The sequence below is a fragment of the Vicugna pacos genome, chromosome 6 (genome assembly GCF_048564905.1).
Source record: "Vicugna pacos chromosome 6, VicPac4, whole genome shotgun sequence".
NCBI classification, from domain to species: domain Eukaryota; kingdom Metazoa; phylum Chordata; class Mammalia; order Artiodactyla; family Camelidae; genus Vicugna; species Vicugna pacos.
The window spans coordinates 86,580,313-86,591,953 of NC_132992.1; the positions used below are offsets into that span (position 1 = coordinate 86,580,313).

General features: G+C 47.1%; 1 protein-coding gene across 1 annotated transcript; it reads right to left on the reverse strand.

The window, feature by feature from the left end:
• Positions 1-2,125: 2,125 nt before the first annotated feature.
• On the reverse strand, positions 2,126-11,641 carry SERPINA11 (serpin family A member 11). The gene is made up of 4 exons (XM_072963987.1): positions 10,982-11,641; positions 7,069-7,342; positions 4,153-4,300; positions 2,126-2,470 (listed from the first exon to the last, which is right to left on the reverse strand). The coding sequence occupies exons 1-4, from the start codon at positions 11,622-11,624 to the stop codon at positions 2,267-2,269; spliced, it is 1,269 nt and encodes a 422-aa protein (XP_072820088.1). The 5' UTR covers positions 11,625-11,641; the 3' UTR covers positions 2,126-2,266.

The following is an 11,641-nucleotide window of genomic DNA, read 5'->3' on the forward strand; positions in this document are numbered from 1 at the left end:
GGCCAGGTTCCCCTTGCAGTCTCTCTTCGAAGAAGGGTGAAAGGAAACTCATTATAGCCTTCAGCTTAAATCCAGCCAGTGCTCTGCTTGGTCACCATCCAGGGCCCGGCTGCCCCGCGCCTGCATCGCAGGGGCACTTTTCTGCGCATGCTCTTGTCCACAGAGGACCCGTCCTTGCTGATTTCTCTCTCTAGTGTGTAATTCATTCACTTGTTTTGTTTACTGGGTGTTACCCCCAGTAGACTATAAGCCCCATGAGGGCAGGAATTATTGTCTGCTTTGTTCACGGCTCTAGTCCCAGTGTCCGACAGTGCCCGGCACATAGTGGGTCTTCAGTAAACCTGTTCTGAAGCACTGAATGTGTGCCTCCCAATAGCCCTGCACATAGCCCACATAAAAGCCGCCCACATACTTTAATATAAGTACTTGTTCAATGTCCATCTCCCCTGCAAGTCTGGGAGCCCCAGGAGGTTGGGATCTTGTCTGTCAGCTTCCCTACTCCACTCTCAGAATCTTCCAGAATGCCTGACCCAGTGTAAGATGTTCTACTCAGGAACCTCTTCCTTTGATATCTCTGACCTGCATGTTCTTAGGAAAACCAGTCACTTCTTTGTGCAGAAATCAGTCCCGCTGCTGGAGAGGAGTTTGGCAGCTCTTCAAGCGTTTGAATACAGCTCGTCCTCAGGTTTTAGTTCAAAGCGACAGAAGGCTTTGTGCCTGGCAGGTGGCCCAGGCCATGGGGCGGGCTCCTGGGAATTTCTCCTTTGTAATAAGAGAAGTGGTGTCCACAGACCCAATAGGCAGGCAGCGCAGAGTGGGGAGGGGGAGCAGAGGGCCAAACGGGGCTGGTTGGATGTGGGATCCTGTGTGGGTGGCCTGGTGGAGAGGGGAGGGGTGGTCAGGACAGGGCACGTGATGGGGCTGGACTCACAATGCAGTGCCTTTCTGGCTGCCCCTCCCCCGTGGTCTCATCCATGCTCACATGTCAGAGGATTTTCCAATCACCACCTTGTCCACATCCACACCTGCTCACGTGGGCCTACGGTGGCTCCCCACTGTCTACAGGACGAACTCCAGACCCCTGACCCCGGCATCCAAAGCCTCTGACCTTTCACCTCCGAATCCCTGTCCAGCTCTTCTGCTCTGATCCAGCACAAGTTTGCTCTTGCTGCAAAACTGGTTTTCTTGTGTTTTCTCAGATCAGAACCTATGTCTTTCTTTTCCCCAGTGGCCTTTGCCCATCACATATCTCCTTCACCCTCTCCCAGACTATCTTATCCTCTTTCCCTTTATTTAAGACTTCCCTGCTTTTCAAGATCCAGCTGAAGCCTCTCCTCCTTGGGGTGGGGGTGGGGATTTCTACTCCTTGGTACAGCTTCTTCTGTACATGCCCCACCCACAGCCACTCTCTAAGTCTTGGCATCAACCTCATGGTGGGGACAGGAGTTGTCACATACATGAAACATACATGCAGCTAAGTTGGCATCTCTTTGAGTTTCCCCACCACATCCAGATAGATGCCTTTTTAAGATGGGAGGGCGCACTTGTGGGAGCGGGGCTTCCGACCACTAAAGGATGCATCATTGCATCTGCATACTGCCCCCAGATTCATCCCGTTGACCAGGTGTGTGCTCTATGCCCACTGTCCCATCAGGCCATGAAGACTCTTCCCTGTCTTTGATCCTGGGTTGTCCTTGGGCGTGGGACCTCTGTATCCAGATTGGCCCATCCCCACACCCCCTTCTCCTTATGGAACATAGTTTGGAGCTCCTATCCCGGCTTCCATCTCCTTTCAGGGTGAACTAATCCCTGACACCCAGGGATGACGTTTCAGGGTGACATCACTTTGCTGTACAGCCGAGATCGGCCACCATAAAGGGAGGGACTCGCTTACTTCTCCTGATGTACTTTGTGCCTTTTCCTGGGACCTATACCCAAAGGGCACTCAGGAAAGCCCAGCAGTGGTGGCAGCAGTGGCGGATGTCTCCAGGGAGCCCCTAACAGGAGGCTGTTCTCATCTTAACCTTCTAACCACAACTGACACCAGATTGGAGGAAATTGCAGAGGGAATGGCTGACCACTGCTCTGCGTGTTGACCCTCCCTTGTAAGCATCTCCCCTCACTGTTCACAAAACCCAAGATCAACTTTATTAGCATCTTCACACCCTGACTACCTGGTCCCCACTGCACCCCCGAGATGCAGGCTGGGGCTGGCTCTCCTGATTTTCAGGCAGGGGGCAAGACACCCGCTGGCCTCCCACCACAGTCACCCTGCAGCTGGGTTGACAACTTTTCCCAGGAAGAGGAGGCTCTGGGTGGTCACCTCCCAAAGGAGGAGCAGGAAAGGCCGGTTGAAATGGGCATGTGGGGTGGATGTCGCGGTCAGAGACTGGGCCTGCGAGAGGAGGCTGGAGGCGGCCCCGGCCTCGGTTCCCCGCTCACTCATGTCCACTGTCGCTTTGTGTGACACCTACAAGGAAAGAAGAGGGGCAGAGACAGGGTCGGTCCAGGGCGCTTTGAGGGAGCAGATTCCACATGGTCTGGCACTAGGGAGGTGGGGGCGGAGTCACCCCGCTCAGGCCCCGCCTCCCGAGGAAGCAACTCCAGCCTTTGTTTCATTTCCCTCCTCTCCCCATTTTCTCTGCCTCCATCATTTCCTGAAGGGGGCAATCACGCTATGCTGATTGCTCTTTGATGGGAAGACAGATGGACCTGAGCAAGGCTGAGGGAGGTCTGAGTATGTACCAGGCTACAGAAACCCTACAGTGATATTTAGGGACATTTCCCAAGCACATGGCACAGACCCGAGTGTCACTTTCTGCCTTGAGCTGCACTTGCCCCCTCTAAGCCTCAGTTTTCTCATCTTTACAATAGCTTGCTCAGCCTAAATCAACTGTTTTCCAAATGAGCTCAGTGGAACGGGGTTGTCTGAGGTGCCAATCCCTCCACAGGCCTCTGTGAAAAGGACTCTTTTTTTAAAACTTCATTGTCATGCAACTTCTTAGGAAGAAAGACTTCTGAGGCTTTAACAAAGAAAAAGTTGAAAAACATTCATTTCTAAAAAGGTCTATGAAGAGCTAAATCTAACATCTAAGGTCACCGTGATTGAAATTCTTTAAAAGGCTAAATTATTTCTTTTCCCTCTTGTTTTCTCTCTCCATGGCGGGTGAGTATGTGCGCGCACACACACACACAGACACACACACAGGACCACGTCCCTGTTCCTTAATTTCACATTCCAAATCTCAGCTAGTCTTTCGCAAATAAAGGACAGAATACTTTCCTTATGAAATTCCCAGCAAAGACTTAAATGTTAACTAAATGTTTCCTCTTAAACAGAAAGAAAACTGAAGACCAGAGAAGGGCTTTTTTTGGCCTCCCTAGTGTGGAAAATTGCATTATTCTTTTCAAGTGTGAGCTCCCCTTTCCTGTAGGGAGTTATCCGCCATCACCAGTGCCCTGTGACTTGCAGTGCCTCCTGCAAGAGAAGAACACAAGCCCATCCCCTTGACGGTGACCTTGACTGTGGGACTTCCTTTAGCCAATGATATGTGTGTGACCTTGACAGAGATCAGGTGTGAAAAGTGTTAGGTGCCAATGCACATTTTCTCTTGTTTTGTCCCCACTGCTGGAAGAATGGTATGTCCCAAATGGGGGCTTCTCCTTAAACCTACATTCTGGAAGGAAGAAGATCTGAAGCAGATCTGTAACCAGGTGGCAGGGACATACCTCTGACACGTCACATGGACAGGAAATCAACCAGTTAGGATGAGGCACTGAGATTTGGGGTTGTTTGTTACTGCGGCAAAGCTGATAAATACACTCAAGAGCTGTAATAAAGGCTGATAGAGCTCCACTGCCTGCCCTTGGAGGACATTTAAGGGATTAAAACACCTGGGGAACTTCTGCTTCCGTGGTTGACCTTGAATGTGCATCTACTCTATTCAAGACTCTGTTCCTGCTTTGAAGAATATAGAAGTCTAGAAGAAGGGGGAGTGGAAAGGGAGCTGCCTGTGAAAAGAAACCTTAAAGGTGTGATATTAAAGAACCAGAATAGAAGAAAGGGGGAACCTGACTTTAATATGCACCTAATATCAAAGGAGAAGACATAACCTCCCCCGCAGACAGACACATCCACGTTCACCGCCTTACCCTAGACATGGTTCTGTTGAGCTGCCCAGTGATTCCTGACAAGTCAGCTTCGAAGTTGAATAAGTCAGTGAGACCAACATGGGAAAGGACCTCTTCTAGGTTGTATGTTCCCGAAATTGAAAACCTTGGCAAATGCAAATCCAACAGGCTGGGGAGAGAATCAGACAGAGAAGGGCTGCTGTCTCGTCATCTTGTCCTGTCTGTTGGCAGCCTGAGCTCTGGGAGGGAGACGTGTTTCCCAGAGGGAGGGGGGACCTGTCTTCTCGTGGCTCTACCTGCGGTGCCAGAACATTCCACCACCCAGAGCCTCCTTCTCTTCCCTCCTCAAGAGTGTCTGTGTCTGGATCTGAGAAGACTTCCAGCACAGCTAGAGGTCTTTGAGTTTGTCACATTTCTGGAGGGCTTTCTGGGTGCCAGACATTGGACGAGGTTTACAAGGCTTAACCAACTGATGCCACAAAATAACCGTGTAAAGTGAATACTGTTAACATTTCCCCAACTCCACATCCATTTCACCAGCACGTCCTGTGGGCTCAGTTTCTGAACTAGATCCTGAATCCATCTATTGGCAAACCCCTTACATAAGCTACACCATTGCTCACCTGTCTGTTTCAGGGGCTTTTGAAGATCTGATGAAAGATCATGTACGTAAAGTGTGGGCGCAAATCAACAATAACTCTCTCTCCTGTTACCGGCATGCTTTTGCCACCAGAGCACCATATTCCTTGTGTTAGGTTCACAGGCTTCTTTTGACCCAGGGAAAATCTGTCCCTTTCTCCCAGGGTTAATTCTTCTCCGGAAGTATTGTTTGACAGTTGCCAGGACACCTGCAAACTTGGTTAGTTAATAACAGCTGGGACTTCTGCCTCTAATGAATGCAGATTGGAGACTCTGATTCAGGTTGAAGTACCAACCTGTTCAACTCTTGGACAAAAATAAGGATCCAGGAGTCTAACTGAAGTGGGAGGCAGTTGCAAGTCAGGGGTTGAACTTGGAAAGGAGGAAATGGATCTGGAAACAGAAAACAAAGCCATCTCATCTCGGCCTACATGATAAAATTTGCACAGGCAGCACTTGGAGGGCAGGCCCCCGCCATGGGGAGGGGTTTGAGTCTAGCAGAAGGGCGTCTGGTAGAGAGCCCAGCACACAGTAGGTGTCCCGCAAGTGTAAACGAAGAAATGAACAGTTACTAGGAAGTGTGGGCCCCCTGGGCAAGCTAACCTTCCTCACAGATGAATGGAGGGAAACCTCGAAGCCTGAATTTTCCAGGTCTGAAAGCCCATTAGAATACTGCCATGATATGTAACCTCTGGCGCGAGAAATAGTATCAGGGAGCATCTGAGATTTGGAAAAATGACTTGGGTTGGTTTTGATTTTTGAAGGTCAAAGTGGGAAGTCAAAACATGCCCTTCCTAAGGGAAAACCTACTGGTCTAGAAGATTCTTCCTCCTGTGAAGGGGCAGGGGCGGTTTCACCCCAAGGGAGCTTGAGAATACTGGGCTGGAACCAGAAACTGACCAGAGCTATGCAGATTCGGAGACGTCAGGATTATACTTTAAATCCTGGAGTCTGTTCTTGTCCTGTATCTCTTTCATTTGGTACTTGAATCTCTAGCCAAACACAAACCACCCTTTCCCTGTTTTTGGTACTTTAATGTCATTGGGGTGCTGAGAGAAGGCTCCTGTGGGCATGGAGGTAACTGATGCCAGGTGGTGATGGTGGATGAAAGCTGGCCATCAAGAGGTTTGATCTGTAACACCTCCCCTCCAATCTGGGTGGGCTCTGTGAGTGCTCTGACCAATAGAATCTGGCAGAAGTGACACTGTGCTGATTTCTGAGCCCTTCACTTCCTGTCTTTTGGAATCCTCCTTCCTGGAGGACTGATCTGTCATGTAACAATATCAACTGTACTGAGCTGCTGGGCAGAATCCCAAGCTAGTCCCGTGGAGATGCTTCACAGAGAGAGAGAGAGAGATGCCTGCTCAGCCCTTAGCTCAGCCTGCCAGGCTCCAGACATCTGAGTGGAGGAGCCATCAGTGCTCCAGCCCCAGCCACCATCTAACTCTAATATTTGAGAACCCCAAAGGAGAACCGCCCAGCTGAGCTCCGTCCAACCACAGAACTGATATAGCTAATATATGGGTTTTTTTCCAAGCCATTCCATTTTGAAGTGGTCTGTTATCCAGCAAGAGGTAATTAGAACTCAAGGCCAGATTTCTCCTCGGAGGGCCCCATAACGGAAGGTAGATTCCAAGGATGGGTTAGCTGGAGTATGGGGTCTAGGGAAACCAGAAAAGGCTAAAGCCACTGTGAGAAAACCATAAACCAAAAAGCAAGCGAGACAGAAAAGGATAGGTAAATAGCCCCCCAAACTGGCAATTCACACATTGATCTTTTACAATACTCCTCTTGGTATTTAATTTCTTGAAGAAATATTTTCATGAAAAAAGAGGCCCTCTTAAGAAATGTCCACTGTTCTGTGGGAGTCAGAATTATTCTTAATAATTCTCCTTGATCTACTTTGTTGCCTACCCTTAACTACACTTAATTCTGGTTGTAAGTTATTATTTGGAGAAAAAGGGAGGAGAAGGGAGTTTGGGTAGAAAGAAGCCCGGGAGGGAATAAGAATGATCATCGGCCATGAGCTCATCTCAAGGACCAGGTAACACTCTCATATTCTACACGCTTTAACTTGATTAGTTCTTTGAGCGACCTGATGTGGCGGTTATTACGGCCCCATCTCACACTGAGGAATTCCGAGGCCCAAAGGGTAAGGATGGCCCAAGGTCACACTGCTGGCTGCACAGCAGGGAAGCGAACCAAGCCAGGGTTTGGGGTTTTTGCAACTGGAGCTGATTAAGGCCGGCTAGGGTTTTCAAACAAAGCCTGCAGGAGTCTTCCCAATCCGGCGCTTACCTGGGCAGGAGCAATTGGTCCCATTTCCGCAGGGTCTCTGGCTGCAGAGCTGCCTCCACCTGGGCCATTTTCCCCGGGTCAGGGAGGATCAGCAGGACCATGGCGTTTCCACTGTACTCTATCTGGAGGACGGTGCAAGCCACCTCCTGGTCATAGAGGAACCTGTGCATTTCCTTTTGGTGCATCATGGGGATGCGGAGAGAGGTCCTGTCATCCACAAAGAAGCTCTCTTGCTTCTGGGTCTGGTAGCGATTGAAAGGATGCTTCCACTTGGCTTAGGGCACAAAACCCACAAAACCATTAGAACACGCTCTAAGAGAGCCAAGTCTGGGCAGTCTTACACTGTCCCGCTGGTTGGAAGTGCAGAATCTCAGAATCCTCTCTCTTCCTACTTACAATCTCCACCCACAACCCCCTCCTGACTTGCCCTCCTGAAAGTACTGGTCTTGGTGACACGGGGGAGGGGACCGGCTCATCCTGTCCCTCAGGCCCACACCTAATCAGTGGCCAAGCATTGCTAATTCTGCCTCCAAAGCCACAGCTTTATTCAGGTCACTACCTGTCTCTGTTCTTCCACCCTTATTCTCCTCCAAAACATTTTCCAAACTGTAACCAGATTGATCTTTCTAAAACAGGTGTGATCACATCACTCTACAGTTTCAAACGTTTTGGTGATTCTGGGATCCTATAGATAAAGCTGAGGGTTCTCAACATGGCCACTGATTATCTTTTCATTGCAACTCTCATCACACCCATCCAGGTATTCCCCTATTGTGTTTTATGCTCCATCCAACAAAATTTGTTGCGGTTTCTTGAAAATGCGTGGTAGCTCTTTTTCCTGGCCCTTTGCACGTACTGTGTTTTCAACCTGAACCCTCTTCTCTCCACCTGTTCCACAGTCTCTTCACCTGAGTAAATTCAACTCACCCTGTGTGTCTCAGCTTAGAAGCCTCTCTTCCAGGAAGGCTCCCCTCACTTCCTGAGTCTGGAAAGTTGTATCATTCAAGAGCTCCATGGCACCCGTACTTACTCAAACACAGCATCACTTTCCCATTGAGTTGCAATTGTGTTTTTACTTATCGACAACTCACATGGGACTGTGAGCGACACAGAGTGGGAAAACCCTACCTTATTCATAGATTTCCCCCAGAGGTTAGCAAGTCCCTGTGATGTAGTCAGTACTTAACGTTTGCTTTTGAATGAATAACATTCCTAGAGTCCTCAAACATGAGACCAAAGTTTAACTTTAAATCACTAATTTTAAAGAAATTTAAAACATGCTTGACCCTGTGTCAGACTCTGGAGAATCAAAGATTAGACTTCTGGTAAGTATCACAGACTGATTAAAAAAAGCTTTTTTTTTTCTGCTTAAACAGTTTAGAAACCTGGGTAAAATAATGGATCCATGAACAAAAACAAATAAGTAACTGATTTCAAAAACAAGAAGCCAACTTCCAGATACAAACCAGGAGTGCACATCTCTGGCTTGGGGCTGAGGTCATCTGGCTCGGAGATTATCAGAATCAGATGCAGCCCATACGGGTGGTATTTAATGTCTTCTCAGAGGAAATAAATGCAGTTCATGCCCGCACTTGGAACTGATCTCTCTGCAAATAGTTAGAAGCTGTAAGAGGCAATTCCTGTCCCATTTGGGAAGCCTGGATTGAAAACTGCCCAGCAACCTGGCCATGAGATAGGACAGGTCACCACATTTCCAGGCAGGAGGAAAGAACCACATGTTCTTCATGCTCATTACTCATTCAGTGCAGGAATTCTCAAATCTAGAAGAGCTCTATGTTCTCATTACTCACTGGAACTCGCTAACCTAGAAATTCATATAGAATCAGTAAAACCAATAGGACAAGACCAGAGGCAGATGTGAACTTGTCTTTTAGAGACACTTCCACAACAGTCCATAAGAAGGTTGTACAAAAGGATAATTTCTACTGAAGATGAGCTCAAAGCTGAAAATTTCAGTCTTCTTTTGAGAGAGAATCAGTAGGGGCAACAAACCTAAGAATTCACAGTTCAGGATCCTGAGATAATAGAAATAATCTAAGAGAGAGATATTTTTAAGTGTGTAAAAAATGGAAGAAATAAAATTCATAGAAACAGGTCATTATGGCAAAATAATTGGTAGCCTTGAGAGAAATAAGAATTCAAATGAAAATATAGTCAGTAACCCAAAAACTCAGCAGATGGTTAAACCATAGATTAGCCATGGCTGAAGTGAGAATTAATAAAATGGAAGCTAGAGCCAAAGAATTCACCCAGCTGGCAGCACAAAGAGATAAAGAGATGTTTTCCTCTCTCTTTTTTTTTTTTTGATGTTTTCCTCTCTTAATCAGGAAATACAAAGGTGAGCCTGGTGTGTCTTGCACCAGAAAGTAAGGAAGTGTTCCCCCCAAGTCAGCAAAGATGGAGGTACAGCAAAAGACACAGAAACCAATTAAAAGAGCTCTAACAATGGTCAGTATTAGAGAATTTTGAGCAACATAATTAGGTAGTATTGGATTATAATCCAAAATATAAGATAAATATCCATGAGTCCATAATTATGTAAATAAGTGATTGAATAAATAAATGTGAGAGAAGAGAAAACCTCCCATGCAGAAGAATTCCAAATAATTTATATAGCTCTTCCTCTCTCAAGGAGACAGAGCGTTAACTCCCCACTACGTAAGTGTGGGGTGTACACAGTGACTCTCTCCAAAGAACACAGTATAAAAAGGGAGGAAAAGGAAGTCTGCCAAGTATCATCTTAGCCATGTGATCAAAGTCAACATCAGCAGTGATGTCAGGTTGATAGTATGTCTCCTTGATATGATGGGACAAGAATGGCACTTCACCTCTGTGGCCTTCTTCCCATGTCCCGTAACCCCAGTCTTAATCGTGGGGAAAACACCAGGCAAATCCCAATCTTAGGACATTCAGGCAAAATATCTAGCCAGCACTTCTCAAAATTGTCAAGGTCATTAAAAGCAAGGAAAACTTGAGAAACTGCCACAGCCAAGAGGAGCCTAAATTGACATGATGACTAAATGTAAATGTGGATCCGCATGGGATCCGGGAAGAGAAAAGAACATCAGGTAAAAACTAAGGGAATCTAAATAAAGTATGAACTGAAGTTAAGCAAAATTTAGAAGCTCACGTTCTTCCCAGCAGAAATCTCCACATAGGCCACTAACGCAGGAAATAACTAAAGTGAAAAAGGGAAATGGACCTCCAGACGTGAAAATTTCAGTGCAACAGTCGAAACAAGCTATCGATGTAAATTAAGATGTGATAATGACACTAAAACATAAGTACAAAATACACCAGTTGTGTTAAGTGTTAAGAGACATGGAGTGTATTATAGATGATTATGGACACGCACTTGATGTGCTAATGGTGTGAACCCATGGACATGAAGGACACACAGCAACCCGAGGGTAGTGGTTGCCTTTGGGGAGGCATGGAACAGGGAAATGGGACCAGGCAAGGACTGAGAAGGAACTGAACTGAATCTGCAATACTATATTTAAAAAAAAATCTGAAGTGAATGGTAAAATGCTACCATTTGTTCATTCTTGGAGAGGGAGTATATGGTGGTTTTTGTATTATTCTTTGCATTTCTGTAGCTTGAAATAGATAATAATTTAAAAATAAAATATTTTTATAAAAATGAATTATTAATAGAAAAGTGGGATTGAATATAAGTTTTGTTAAAAAAAGATGCAAATAGAACAGAAAAAAACATGGCAAAGAGAAATCAAATATTGATAAATTAAGAAGTTGTCATATAAAGACACTATTTCAATATTTGGAGGTAACTTCTGGAAGAAACAGTTGTAAGACTTCAAGATAAGTGCTTTTTAGGGACAGGGCTGGAGATAGAGGAGGAGGCATTACACCTGCCCAGGCCAGCGCTCACCTTTGAAGAAGATGTAGTTCAAGAGAACCATGAGCGTGTCTTGCGTGAACTCCTCCAGGCAGTCCACCACCTGCCCGTATGTTTGCTTTCTCACGTAGTCATTAATCTGCCTCCTAGTTGTATTGGAATCCGTGAAATTGGCAGAAAAAGCAAAAGCCCCGTACAGCTCCCTGATGATGTCCAAAAAGCGCTGCTGGGGCTTCAGCTGCTTGTCCATGAACAGGGAGCTGCTGACTTTCAGTTCCAGTTTGGGGCTGGGCAGGTCGAGGGTGTGGATGAGGCTCTGGAAGCCATGGTGGATGTCGGCTTCTGGGGTCTCCGTGAGGTTGAAGCCGAGGCCCTCCAGGATCTGAGTTGGGGTGTCAGCTTGTGCCCCCAGAGAGAGCAGGGCCAGGGTGGTGGAGATGCTCACAGGAGAGAAGAAGATGTTTCCTGGGGTTTCTGCTGCCAGCTGCTTATACAAACGCAGAGCGAAGTCGGTAATGGTAGGTGTGACTTTGTGGTAGGCGGGGAGAGGCTCTGACAGCTGACCCCGGGGGGCTTCAGGCACCCCCAGGTTCTTATCTCCATGGGCAGGAAAGGGCTGACCGTGGACCGAGGCCAGAATCTCCGCTCCCAGCAGCCACAGCCACGCTGGTCCCATCCTCTGAAAACAAGATG

Excerpts from the sequence above, each read along its gene's own strand:
- SERPINA11 (XM_072963987.1), bottom strand. The coding sequence starts at position 11,624 with ATGGGACCAGCGTGGCTGTGGCTGCTGGGAGCGGAGATTCTGGCCTCG. Across the intron at positions 7,343-10,981 it reads GAACTACATCTTCTTCAAAG|CCAAGTGGAAGCATCCTTTC; the intron begins GTGAGCGCTGGC and ends TTGTGCCCTAAG. Across the intron at positions 4,301-7,068 it reads GACCAATTGCTCCTGCCCAG|CCTGTTGGATTTGCATTTGC; the intron begins GTAAGCGCCGGA and ends TTCTCTCCCCAG.